At 39.7% G+C, this 14,925-nt stretch overlaps 1 protein-coding gene across 1 annotated transcript in view; it reads right to left on the minus strand.

Moving 5' to 3' along the window:
* LOC105915982 (guanine nucleotide-binding protein G(q) subunit alpha) overlaps positions 1-9,252 on the minus strand; it is a 32,175-nt gene extending 22,923 nt beyond the window's left edge. Inside the window, exon 1 of the mRNA XM_036143776.1 lies at positions 8,058-9,252. Within this exon, the coding sequence (XP_035999669.1) occupies positions 8,058-8,193 (136 nt within the window). The 5' untranslated portion in view covers positions 8,194-9,252. The remainder of the gene's footprint in view (positions 1-8,057) is intronic.
* Positions 9,253-14,925: the final 5,673 nt, after the last annotated feature.

A 14,925-nucleotide genomic window follows, 5' to 3' on the forward strand; every position in this document is an offset into this window, starting at 1 on the left:
GTTTGACTTATAAATTATCATCTACCAGCAGTAGGAGGATCAGAGACACTTTGCATATTTTCCTAAGATTTACCCAGATTATATCAGTTTGCTGGTTTATGTCTGCTTAAAGCATTTTCTGCTGAAAGACGTTAAATTAAAAACCCATTACCGAATATATCAGAGTCATAATCAGCTATTATTTAACGCAGTGCAAGCAGTTCTTTATTTCACTGATGATGCATGCAGTGATATTGGTGTAAGGACAAACTTGTGAATTATCGTGCAGCCCTAGATCCGCGGTTCCAGTCTCTTATACATCATCTATAAACATGAAGCATCCCAAACAGAAATGAGAACCACAACCAGTGGATATAAGGCGAGTTTTCACTGCCGAAAACCTGCGAGAACGTTTTTAGCATTTGATTTCATTTATCTCCCCCCCGACGGCCAGTCATATTTTCGGACAACTTTAAATTGCATGGTGGGAGTTCTGCATTTACGCTTACAAAACAAACGTTTAGCGCTGTTCATCCATGTCGAATGTCTGTGTTTTACAGAGTTTGTGCTTTATGTACAAGTTCCCTGCCCATACAGAGTTCTGCAGTCAGCGCCCTCAAGGAGACGGACAGAACTACGCTCTCATCGCAGCTGCTCCCTGAGAAATTATAACCGCATAATATTTATCTGCGTTTGTGCTCTGAGATCAAAGCGATTAGAACCGACCAGGATTGTTGGTTCTTCACAGATTTTAAGCTAGAAGGGGGGGGGGGGGGGCTACTGGTGTAACTGTGGCTAGAAAAAGATCGGCGCTGTTCATTCAAAGTCCTTTCTATCTACACATTTTCACACCCTTTGGGCTGGCAGGCTGAGGCTTTGGCACTAAGATCAATACTATATTAGTCTAATTTCACAGGTTTTTAAAATGTTATTCTGGCCTACACTGTTGCAGTGGGCAGGGATCTATGTCTTTAAGGCGGCAGCAGGAGGACACCTTCTGGGTCAGAAAGTGTAACCTCTCAATGGAAACATGCACAAAATAGTAAAAAAGAAAAAAAAAAAAAAGAAAAAACAGCAGAGGTAGATACAAAGCTCCCAGCAAGTTACGTTCTGAAGGGAAAAACAAATATTAAGGAACATATAATAATCATTATATTTATTAAGCATTTTATTACAATTATAACTGTATAACACTCAGGCTTCCTCCTATAGTCCAAAAATATGGTTGGTAGGTTAATTGGTCTCTCTAAGTTGCCAGCAGCCACCCTTCAACTTACAGTTCATAGAGATAAAAGACATTAACGACTTTGAAACAAATATAAAAAACATCTAAAAGCGACAATGGCTTGAAGGAATAAAAAAAAAAAAAAACTCTCCTTACAAGAGGCAGTCTAAAGAAAACTTCAAGTCCCACAGGAAGGGAGGCAATTAGGCAGTTTAATAACCCACAATGTACTTACAGAATATGGGTTATTGGAATCTAATAGAGCACTCACACACTTTCCTATGGTTAAGTCGACCTGTTGAAGTGTTGATGTGTAATAATACACAACACAGAGGCACAATGTGCCGATTAGCAGGTACATTCAATGAGCTCCAACACAACAGTGGCAAGTTGGCCCAGAGTGCTTTAGCAGCCTGTACGTTTCTCCTTACGGCACGCACAAGCGTCTCCGCTCTGCACACGGCCAAATAAGGTCTATTGTCCTGTTTTGGCCTACATCCATTCTCATTTAATACCAAAATGATTTAAACTAACTTGTTTTCCATTCTGAGTGAAAGCAGTACCAACGCTTTGGAGAGGCCCAGCCAGAGTCCCGACTATAATCTGACAGAGAATCTGTGGAAGGAGCTAAAGAGCAGGAGGGCCTGCCAAGACCTGGGACTTCCCTAATCTAAGATAATAATTTAAAAAAAAGAAAAAAAGAAGTGGACACACGTGCAAAAAACTGGTGAGGAAATTATTCGAAGGGTTTGATTGCCGTAATGCCAGTCATTTTTTTCAATGATTATTGAGAATTGCATAAATTACTTTGTTTTAAAAAGTAATTAACATTGTTTTGCGAGGTTTCCAACTGATTTCCCTATTCGTAACAAACTTCCTGTTTAAATGAAAATCCTAAACCTAATAAATCTGCCAGGGCTATGAGCAATTTTGGGCTTAAGCAAACCTCCTCAAATCTACTTTTCCAAGTCATGATCACAACTCCTGACTGATAACTACTGTACAGCATCTGGAAACGAGGGCTGAAGCTTCTTGTTTCAGATAAAACGCCAGTTTCTCTTTCTGTTTTGTCTGCATTTTAGAGGCACATCTTTAAAACCAGTCTGTTGAGCATTGTGTTATTACGCGCATGCTACCAGTACGGGGCACCATGAGACAGATTGATAAAAACACAAAAACATCTGACCGAACAGATTTCGAAACACAAAAACACACATGGGTTTTGAACCCGGGCCAGAATTGGTCTGGGTTTTCCACAACCAAAGAGTCGTTTCTGTGCCACGTCACGCACCACTAAAACGGTCTCTTCCCTCCCTCTGTTTTATTCCGATGTTTTGTTAAGGAATGCAGAGGTAGGAGACAGTTTTTTTCCATACCCTTAAAAAAACAAACAAAACAAAAAAGAAAAAGAAATGTGGGGTTTCAAAGATTGGCGCTCATAACAGGTTGATTGATTGTTGCTCACTACATCTCCGGCTCCTCTGGTCCAGCTCACGGCTGGGGGCCCCAGTAGAACCAGTTTTTGGTTCCAGACTCTGAATTTCTAAGCATTGGAAACGCCCTTTTTCTCCCACTTGTTTAGGTCTGTAAATGCATCGACAAATCTGTGTATTTCTATGGAATCCGCAGTAAAACACTAAAGCTCTAATCTGTTTGCATTTTGAGGAACGAGTAAACTGCTGGTAATCACGAAAACTTAAGGGGGCAACAAGGGGAATGGTGTCCACATTTAAGAATGGTGGCAGTCAGACCGTTTAAACCCATTTTTTTTTAATGGACATTCATCACATCGATTTTATGTTACAGGGGAGCGTAACCGTTAACATCTGCCAATACATCCCTTCATAAACTCCTTTATAAAGTAAAAGCTAGGATTGTCCAACCAGCTCTCTGTCTGATTTCCCTTAAGGAGCTAATTGAGCTGGCTTATAGGGGGGGTGGTCATGCACCGCTCCCCAGGACCCGTCATCATATCTAATGGGCTGAGGGTCTAATTAAAAAGTGGATGGTAAGTAAAAGGACTTGCATTAGTATGAGAATTGTGAGAAATATAATCATTACTTCCTTTCCCTGACTTTCTACCAATGGAGAACAGGTTGGTGATGGGCCGATACGACTTTCTCTGAAAGTATGAAAACCTTGAGTAAAAATACCACAGCTTCACGGTATTGTCCTATTAATATATAATTTAATACAAAGAAAGGTCTAATATAGTTTGTTTCATTGAAAAAGGACTATAACACCTGTAGCTGTAAAAAATAAACATATTTTATTGCATTTATAATAAAGTTATCTGTAAAAATTTCAATAGATACCATTATAGAGATTCAAACAAAAATATGGACGAAAGTACTACTGAATTTGAGTTTGTTTTTTTTAAATAAACGTGAGTTGTTGAGATAATTTTACCGTTTTGTTCCTTATAAGCTAGCATTGAGTCAAACAAGCTGATATTAGCTGGTTAAATGCTACAATTATCTTTTTTCTAATGGAAAACATGTAAAAACAGTGAAATTTGTCGTTTATAACTAAGGGAAATGTATAGAAGCCTTCTTTAAGCCAGCTATTTTCTATAGCACATAATCATTATATGCTCCAGACGACAGAAAACGGTGGTTAATCTGATGCTTTGTCTGATATCTCAGTAAAATGACTAAACGTTAGGAACGGCATGATGAAACCTTTCAGTGGTCTTGAAGTCATAACTGTTGAAACCTTCGCACCAGTAACCAACCCAGGTCTGATAAACACAGGTCATCATTTCATACCTGGTTTAAAGCTAAACCCATTCATACAGAACACAACAACAACAACAACAACAACGGCTGAGCGGTCAGACAAAAATACGGGCAGCCAGACTTCTCCTATCGCTCTGCAACACAATCATTGCCAGGGGTTTGGCTTTAAAACAGCAAAACTGTTTTGATTACACCCAATAAAAGGACAGACTTTGGCCGGCCAAAGGCTACACGGGTCCCTAATCACAATCTGATTTGGGGGCCTTCCAGCCAACACCAAACTCCACAGCTCAACTAACACCTTCTTACAATCAAATATGCCGATACATTTTTCGCATGTTGACTTGGCGTCCATTTGAGGGTTTTCTGCAGTGCCTCCTGCGGGGAGGAGAACCCGGTAAACACCCAGAACTCACTGGAGGGACTTTATACCCCATCGGTCCTGGGAACACCTTGGGATCCCCCAGAATGAGCTGGAGGATGTCGCTGGGGAGACGGATGTCTGGGTTTCTCTCCTTGACTTGCTGTCCCTGCGACCCGATCTCAACTAAACGGAAGATATTAGATTACAGCTGTTACGACGAAGGATCTGCGACCATCAAGGGTCATTGAGAATCAGCGTTTCTGCACTATAGGGACAACCTTCGGACACAACAGCCCACTTCAAAAGATAATTCAATGAATTAGGGCTGGGCGATAAATCGTTTTAATCGATTAATTCGAATTTACAATTCTTTAAGATTTCATTTTTGGAAAATCTGGATTTTTATTTTGCCAATACACTCATTGGGTTTCCATGAAGAGAACAGCATGTGATGCTGAATATATGTTTAGGCAAAATTATTGTCAAAATATTGTTAAGTGGAAACTTTTTTTTTACCATAATATGAGGTACTTCATTTACTTATTTACTTTTTTTTTAAACTTAGTTTGAAGTTCACAAGTGCACTGAAGCCTGTTCTTAGCTCAATGTGTAATACCACTAGCAGCAAATGTTTTGTTATATTTTCATTGTTTATAATGGCACGACTATCATCTTGTTTCGCATGTTTCACAGCTTGTTTTTAGTTGCACTTTGAATTCAGGTCAACTCCCTGACGAAATGCTTGACATAAAAGCAAGGTTTTAAAATCATTTCTTTCATTTCTTTTTATGAAACAAAAAGGAGGGGGAAAAAATAAAATAAAAAATCGATTAATCGGATTTGGTATGATAAAATCGGAGATTTATTTTTTAATCCATATTGCCCAGCCCTACAATGAATCTAAAGCGAGAGTGTGACGGGGATCTCAAGCAGGTGAAAACATGGGATGCACTGGAAGCAATTACCATGAAAGGCTATCTCCCGTTAACTAGCAGCTAGCATGTTTGCTCCAAACGAGTCACGACTGTCCAGCAGAGGAACGGCAAACCACTAAGAAAGATGTGAAAAAGCTGTACGTATGGAGGTGTGTGTGTGTGTGTCCCTCCAATATCGTAATCGAACCGATTCACCAAGAGCCTTAAGACCCCTCCCCTGTTGCAGTCATTGTTTTGTTGTCATTCCTGTACGGCTTACAAACATTCCTCAGAGCCGGCTTAGTAACATCCTGTCAGCAGTGACTCACCTCTGTGTGCAAGAGTAGGCCGGCGATTTCGATTCAAAGGTTCACGCGTGATGGTCCACATAAATAAGTCACGTTTCACTTTTATAAAAACAAACTCAACCTCGTGTCAAACGCCCAGAAAAAAAAAAAAAATGCCGTTTCCATTCATATATACAGTATGAATATATATGATATTTAGTCCTATTTAGTAATCTTTGCTTGTTTTTTCCAACACATTTATATTGTTATAACTGTTAAAAAAAACAACAACAACAATATTTTTCTTTAAGTTTCCATTGTTGCTTCTGGGCATTTATGTAGGATTTATTATTATTATTATTAACTGATAAGGGCAAAACTGCTTGATCCAAACGTTGTCAACCTGTAGAGGAAACAACAACAGCATAAACAAGATATAAGCTTTTTTCCCCCACTATTTGACATTAAATTAAAACTAAACTTTTTCTTTTAGGTCTGTAAGGAGAGCCTTAATTATTTGGATTTGCTAAGAAGTGGCAGAATACTTCAGACGTTTACACACACACACACACACACACACACACACACACACCAAGTCTACCACGCCTTAGTGGAAAGCCCAGGTGATAATGGCCATGTGTGCTCTTGATAAGTCAATTCACAAAATCCGTCAAAAGGAGGGAAACCTGTGAACACACTTCAAAAAAAACACTACAACACGCCGCTTCCTTGTGGGAAATCATGAATAAAAAAAAAAGCTAAAAGGGAACCAGTGAAGATCAATCTCCAACAATTACATGCAAGTCACTCAAAAGACAGCTTCATCTGATTCAGTGTGAATGCACCGACTCCATCCTTTTCATGGCGATCATATGAAGTTGTGTTCATTTAATCATGACCGTACACATGGAAAATCCTGGAGGTGTAGCTCATCTAGCCAAGACTGCACATTGGGAACTGGGAGGACCTGTGTTCGAGCCCCGCCAATTCCTTTTTCTCCTTACTCTGATCAGATAAGAGGAGGTCTACGTTTAGACGTCTAGTAAGCATCTAAACTAGGGCTGAACGATTTTGGAAAATAATCTAATTGCGATTTTTTTTCTTAATATTGCGATTTAATGCGATTTTTTTCTCCAGTTTAATTTATCAGGTGTTTTAAAATATATACAAACAACAAATCAACTTGTTTCCTCGCCGTGTGGATTAGTTGCTAAAAGACCCACAGCATCTAAACTCGGTGCAGAAATGATTGCGTTCTGCCTACAATATATTTCAACCAAAAATTGCAATTTTGACTTTTCTCCACATTAACCACAAGCAACAAAAATGGCCTCTAAATAAAGATATTTGTAAACAAGGACTATTTTAAACATGAACTTTTAATGTTTCTATTAATCATAATATTATTCAAGAGAACAGCTTTTAATTTAATTGGACATCAACCCTTGTTGAACATAAAGTGCAACCAACAAGCAAGTCTATGTATTAAACTGATTGACCAGTACTTATTGCTATGTATGATTATATAAACTCTAAAACAAGTAATAAAATTAGATTATCTCACTGCTGCAACTGTCTTCACATCCATGTGAAGGCAAACCCACTTCAAACATATTTCTAACACCTAATGGACGTGTCTAATTCCCTAATTGTTACATAGCCAAAAATTGCAGACATCTGCTATTTGGAAATTGCATTTTTTTAAATTACGATTATATTGAAAATGCGATTAATTATTCAGCCCTAATCTAAACCAGATTTAGATTCTGATGTGTGACGTGTTTAGATCAAACGTGTCCCAGCTTTTACCCAGATCTGGGTAAAAAATCTGAGCCCATAGTTAGCCTGTACATACCTATATGTACAGGCTAACTATGGGCTAAGAGATATTATTGATTTTGCTTCGCTTCTGTTTACAAGCTCCTCTTCTTTATCAATGCTGCCACAGTTTCAGGTCTACATATAGTTTCTATGTTATAACCGCGTCTGCGACTCCACTACGTGTACCGCGTCAGAAAAGGTAGAGCGCGATAACATCTAGACTTGACGGATCGTTAACAAGTACCGGCACATACGTTTTCCAGGAAGTAAAAAATAAAAAATATTTTTCCAATCCGACCAGACTGATTTACATGTAACATCAATTTTTCCGATGCGTAGGACGATCAAACGACATCTGTGAAAACCCCGACACACGGGGGTTAATTTAGGGACCTACAAAAAGAAGAATAACCTCCAAAGCTCGCTTGTGCCTTGGGCCGGCTGAGCTTTTTGGGGGCCGGTTCCCGTCAGGCCAGCTCGTGCTCGTGAGGGCTGGTTTCCTAGATACCAACAGGTCGCAGTTATTTAAATCAGGTGGTTGTTAAAACACGGGAAGCCACCGAGGCCTTCTCTCTTCTGCTTTGCTGCCAATCTCTGCTCCCCACTCCCACCTCCACCACCTTCACCCAGGTGGGAAGCCCCATTAGCAGACCACCACCTCCTCCCGACAAAAGGTATGAAGGAGGAATCCGAGCTCCACATCCCCTCCCTCCCTCCGCCCAAGCTTACCGAGAAGCAACAGTTTCAGCTCCCGGCGTGCGTCCTTCTTATCCCGGCGGAGCTGTCTTTCGATCTCGTCGTTGATCCTCCTGGCCTCCTTCGCCTCCTCGCTGAGGCAGCACGCCATTATGGATTCCAGGGTCATTCTTGGTCCCTTTTTTTTTTTTTTTTTTTTTTTTTCAAACGCGCACTGTACTCCGCTTGTTTATTTCCCCCCACCTCCTCCTCCCCCTCCTTCTTCTCCTCCTTACTGAGTCATCCAGATTTCACATTTGTCGGAGAGAGGGGGAAAAAAACCACAGGGCCGTGAATGTCACACAGGCGGACTCTGGTCCTGGTGATCCTCCGCCGCTGTGATGTTCAGACCGGGGCAGAGCCGGAAAATAAAGATATTTAAGAGGAATTACTGGAGTCTCCCACCTCCTCCTCGCCTCCTATCCCCGTGTCTTCAGGGCCTCCTGGAAGCTCCAAACAGAGTAAAAAAAAAAAAGCGGGTTCAGTGGAATATCTTTGCCCTGACAGCTTCTCCGTCCCTAAATGATCAACAGATCCTCTTAAAACACATCCTCCTCTCTGCTGTGGTTAGGCATTGTCACCAGTGCTCTCTTCTTAAAAAAAGTCCTCATGTATATTATTGTTGTTGTTTTTTTAATCGCTGAAATGCCTCGTTTTTAACCCCCTCCAAGTCACAGACCGCGTTGGCGATAAAAAAAAAAACAAAACAAAAACAAAACACATGAGCGAGGCTGTCAGCTGAATGTGCAGCGGCTCCGCAGACTGACTCCCCGGGCGTGGTGAGGCAGAATATGGCGGACTTTCGCTCCAGTCCGCTGGGCTGGGATACAGTACAGTTATCGCCCCCCGTGTCAGCTCGGAAAGCCACTCACAAACACGGCGTGTTCACCCCCGAGGTCTCGCCCCCACGCAGCGAAATTATGTCCCGAGTGTGACCTCTCGTCCCAGCCCTCCAAAAGAAAAGGCGCTCCGGTCCCGCGGCTCCGTGGCTCCGCGCCCGGGGAAGAGGAGAGAGGAAGAGGACGCCGCGTTGCTGGCTTTGCCTCCCCCCTGGCCAATCTTCTTTTCCTCTTTTCCTTTATTTGTATTTCAGAGGCAGCGTGACGTCTGTCTGTTGTCGACTGAGAGGCGGGGGGAGTGTCGCCGTCAAATTAACGCCACACATGTATTTATACCCCCCCCCCCTTCCCTCAATCCGTAGTGTAGAAAATGCTTGTGAATGGACACGTTGAATTTCCCCCCTCCCTCCCTTTCCTTTCCTTTAATCCTCTGTCCAGGGGCGTTTCCACACACTTTTGTAAGGGGTCAGGGGAACCAAACATAAACTCAAATAAAAAGCGAGAAAAGGGTAAAACTAAAGCCAGACCACGATTTCAGGAGATTTATTTACAGGTGGAAAATCACTATCAAGTTTATCTTCCTAGTTTGTGTATGCAAACAAGGATTTTTAGTTTTTGGTTGCAATTTGCTCTCAATATACACATTTTAAATATACACATATAAGAAAGGAAATAAAAATTAAAGTTTAATAAATGCATATATATATATATATTTTTTTTTTTTTTTCAAAAGAGGAAGACAAGGTTGACTTAGTACAAATATGCATGGTATCACTCTGGGCTCTCTGACTGTTTACTGTTTAGTGACAGGCTAGCGGGGGAAATGGTCTCTGTGATGGCTGGTTTTAGCAAATAGCATTCTGTAACTGCAACCTGAAGGTACAAGTCTTTTCATCTTGAGGTTGCAGTTTTTGTCTGGGATGTGTGAGGTCTACAGCAAGGTTAGCTGCCCTATTCCTGACCCTAGACCTATACAATTAAGGAAAGGATTAGGGATTAAGGAAAGGTCAGCCCTGATGATTCCCTGTGCAGACTTTTTTTTTTGTAGATTGGACCTCTCCTGTTTTATGAACAGAATATAATAATAAATAGATAGTTTTAGTAGACATGTGGGCTCACTGAGAAATATGTCCATGTGCTGTGCATTATCTGCACTTAGCACTTGTTCGGTGCTCTTTTTGCACGAGTTAAAGCATCAGTGTTGTATGGCATGGTCGTGATCCAACTGCGACAAAGAGTTAAGGAGGCTGAGGTTGTTTTAATAGCAGACTTGAACTTGAACTTGACTTGAACTTGTTTGCATTGTTGAGTCTGATCTCTCTGTTCCTCTGGACAGTTCAACATATATTCCCCATGGGGTTTAAGTCTGGTGAGTTTGCCAGCCAACCACACACAGTAACCCCATGGTCATTATACCAGGTAGATTGGTACTCCTGACAGCAAGGGGCAGGTTCATCCTGCTAGTAATTGAAATCAGCATCTCAATAAAGCTTATCATCAGAGGGAAGCACAAAGTGTTTTAAAATGTCCTTGCTGTGCTGACTTTGGGTTTGATAAAACACATTGGATCGACACCAGGAGATGACATAGCTCTCCAAATCATACCTGGAAGTTGAAACTTCGGATTCAGGTTCTGTGTCACTTCACACTTTCTCAGCATTCTAGGACCTTGATTTCCAAATGAAATGGGAAATGTATTTTAATCAGAAAAGATGATGTTGGACCACTGAGCAAGAGTCCAGTGTAGGTGTGATGCTAGACTGGATATGATATCCTGGACATGCCTATTCATGGTGGCCATTGAAGCATCATTTTCAGCCGTATTCTGGACCTCATGGAACTCTTCCAAACCTGAAGTGGATTTGCTTCACAATCCTCTCAATGCTGCAGTTATCTCTGTTGCATTGAGATGCAAGAGAGATGCATGAAATTATTCTTTTGTGGTGTCAATTTCATTAGGCATTTATTAAAGAAAGATTTTTACTGGTTATATGTAATGTAGATTTTTATTACCTGTTTTCCATAATTATCAAATTAATCAAGATGCTCATTTTAAAGAACTTTTACAAAGTAATTAGGACCTGTACATGTTTAAGGCATTTGTGAAATGCCTTAAGTGAGTGTTATTGTAAATTAGTGCTGTTTATATTATTTAATTTTTGTAGCTTTACAAGTTAAGGTGGAAGCAGAAACCAAACTTATGCCTGTTCATGCTCTAGAATATAAGCATCAGCGGGGGGAAAAAAACATGCATTGACAACCTGCGTTGACCCTTGATGAACATCGGCAGGAAAAGAAACTACCTTTTACATAGAGGTCACAGATTTTAATTTATTTTTAGGGAATACATGCTAAGGACCTGGTGGAAGTTAATCTTTAACTATCTGCAGTGGAAACAATAATAGTTGCACCAGAATGCAACCAAGTAGCTAAACTTTGAAGGTCATTTTGTTCTATTTTTACTGAGACAGCACGGTGTTCATTCAACTCCACAGTCAGTGCATGGCTGTGCAGTTCAGCGCCACGTATAAGAGATTTAAAGAGGAATAAATAGTGACTGGTGAGATGAGGCCTCATGAGGCATTGAGCCTCTTGAACTTGCTAGCTGTAGCTAAGGGATCATTTCTCAAAGCTCCATTTGCACATGAAACCACCTACTGGCTGAGTACATAATCACAGCCAGCAATATAATCTGTGATGCCTGCATGCATTTTTATCCTTTAGGGACTGTGGAAATTATTATTAATTAGTAATAACCGTTAATTTCTATAATTATTATCATGCGTGTAATAAAATATGGCAGGCTGTGTATGTTCTTCTGTCACTTTAGTGAAATGGCATGGGCTTAAGCAGACAGACAGTGAAAGTTCTCGTGGAACTTGGAAGAGGGCACTGGATATGCTTGCGCAACTTGGACAATGATGTACAAAACGAGAGATTTTATTCAGAAATTAGAGTTTTTCAAGAGTTTTTGGTTTTAATTGATTCTCCCTTTTTTCTTTTTTCTTTTTTACATTATTTCTCTGGCCTTTGAAAACACCCGTTCACAGGACCCTGTAGATGCTGGCATGCATAAAAATGCAAGTACGAGGTTGTGTAAATTGGGGTACATTAGTTGTTGCCTCTCCCAGAACTCCAGTAGATTTTGCATTCAGCTAATATTGGTCCCTGAAGGTAGCGCCAGACTTCAACTGTTACACCTGTGGTTACATTTAGCCTTTTTCTTGCCTCCAGTGCACTTGTGTCCAAACAATGTCACAGTTTTCTACCTAAAAGAAAACAGCAGGTCATGTTAGCAAGTGGTCTGATAGAAATAACTGATCTCTAAATGAAAAATAATAGATTACCTCCAGTGATATCATGAGATTTGGAACCCTCGGAGATTTCCTGTCAGCTGTGTCCAGAACACATAATGGTGGCATACTCTGAGGTCAGTCTCTTAATTACTGTAATGGGTTTAGCTTGGCTGAAAAAAAATCTATGACTGAACAGGGTCGAAGTATTGAGGAGCTTAAATGCCTGTCAAAACTCACAGGTAATCTGAGCCACTTCCCAAAGCTGTCACATGGTACGGCTGGGTAGCGAGGCTTTGGTCTCATTTAGTCATTATTTTGGTCTCCTCCCCTAAATGAAGCAGGCCTCGATATGCTCTTTGCGGAAACGCCCCCTCCACTACTCAACACACGCTTCGAAGCCTTGGCTCAACTCATAACTCGTTAGGTACAAACCTTCAAATAAGCTGCTCGTTTCTGTAGCTGTCTCTCCATTTTCAACAGGGGGCAGCCATATTGGATTTTGGATTGAAGAGACTTTCCTAACCTTCAGAGAGCCTTCCTTTTTTACTCCTTTTTTGTCTATGAAAAAACACAACAAGCACACAGACAAAACGTCTTATTACTGTTAAAATTGATAATTAGCAAGGTGGTATCTGGTAAAAAAAACACATGTATTTACTTAAGTGGTACTTGCTATATAAAGATGGAGCATCAATTGGCTAGAGACATGAACCCTTAAATAATGTTTGTGGGTGGTGTTTAGTTTTTTTATTTTATTTTTCCCCCCAAGAGCAGGTACTGTGTTAACTATTAAATATTTATTTAAAAAAATCATACTGTAAGACTTGTAGCAGTCAAAAGCTTTAGTGCACATAGCTACACTGATTTGGGAACACATCTGGTGGCTATTGTCAAAGATCATGCAGCTGATAAAAGACCACTAGGAAATTTAATTATAAAAAGTTCTAGAAGATGTCCTACTTTCTTTCTAGTTAGAATTAGAAGACCTAGAATGACTGTGAAAAGTCCAGTGGCCTAAAACTTCAAGACTTCCAATTCTTTTTGTAAATTATTGTCACATCCCTCAGGCTAAAGAGGAGTGTGGACCATCTGGCTTATTTAACAACTCACAGTTAAAATGACAGCATTCTGATGATGGTATGAGGTTGATTCACATCTGAGTAGGCACCATTAATTTTAGATAAGCAAACAGCTTTTAGAAGCAACACAGGGTTTTTGTATTTACATCTGTCTCAGGGAGAGTTTCCTTTTGTTTTTTACATTTAAATAGCTTGAAACCCAATCCTGTACAAATGACGACAGCGTAGCTTTAAAGAAAGTCAATGCAATACACAGAACTCCATGCAGTTTTGACACCTTTTGATATATTATTAAAAAAATACAATAAAGGCTGTACAGAGGTTAACCACTGAAACCTCCATTTTTTCAACTGTTGCTTAAAAAAATGATGATGCGGTGCTGTAATGAACATACAAATGTCACAAAGTTTAGAAAGAACAACTTGCTGTTGACATTACTTTTCAAATAATACAAACAGATATCACATGTTCTAAATGTTATTTTTTCATGTTGATTTTAATCTGATTTGATTCTATGCCTGGGCTGCACTAAGGCTAGTTTGGAATTTCAGTTCTTAATAATGATAATTATTTTTGCACTGGGTGCTCTGTGATATACAGTATATACATTGTTGTAAAAAAAAAAAAAAAAAACTATTGATGTTTTTTTGTCAAATAAAAACAGTTAAGATGATCACATTCTGATATGTCAGACAAAAATAAGCTGTAACTAAAAAAAAAAAGCCCAAATAACAACAGATGTCATCTCAAGGCACATAATAAAAATAAAATAAACATTTGAAGTCCACTAATTTTGGTCATAGGTGGTTGATTGCACTGGATTTTGTCTGGATTTATGCCACACTTCCGAAGTTTTTATTTTTTTATTTATTTATAGCAAATGAAATCCCTCTTTTGTTTTTCTTACTCATCGCAAATTATGCACTATTTTATGTTTGTCTAACACGTAAAATCCTAAAAACATATATTTATGTTGGTAGTTGTAATATGACAAAATGTGATATGTTTTGTTTTTATGTGGCATGTTTTTATAATCTATACTCCAGAAAATAATCAGTTGTAAAAGTTTAAGGCCCAAAGTGTAAGAAACTTATTTGGGCTCTAAAAAAGCAACTATAAATGCCAACAAAGAGACCCAGTCTTGCTGCTGCGCCGATAGACTCCCGTTTTCTCCCGGTCATTACTTCTTTTTCTTTTCAAGGAGTATGGCTTGTCCTCCATTTCAACAGAACACGGCACATAAAATGATCTCTACCCCATATTTTCTTGTTTTAGATTCCTCCTTCACCGACAGCATGTCCTTAGATAGGAGACAGATAAGGGAAAACGCTTTTGGCTGACAAGTTTGGCCCCTTTCTGCTTGTGAAATCAGAAATAGCGACACAACGGTGCCTCCCAGTGGGTGCACCGGCATTTATGTACTTTTAAACTACTAATTCTAAGTTATATGAACGCTTTAATTTTTGATGTGATGTTATTAGACTTTGGCAGAATATGTATTTATAAAAGCATTACTTGATTTTTGCTAAATTAGTTACACACTCTCCCTTTAAATGAAAGCCTTCATAGCATAGAGCTATTCATTGTGCTGTGTTGTGTCCTTAAAAGTCATCTTACTTGTAACTCCCTTATTTTTTGTCACGAACAG

Source organism: Fundulus heteroclitus, chromosome 12 (genome assembly GCF_011125445.2).
Source record: "Fundulus heteroclitus isolate FHET01 chromosome 12, MU-UCD_Fhet_4.1, whole genome shotgun sequence".
Taxonomy (NCBI): domain Eukaryota; kingdom Metazoa; phylum Chordata; class Actinopteri; order Cyprinodontiformes; family Fundulidae; genus Fundulus; species Fundulus heteroclitus.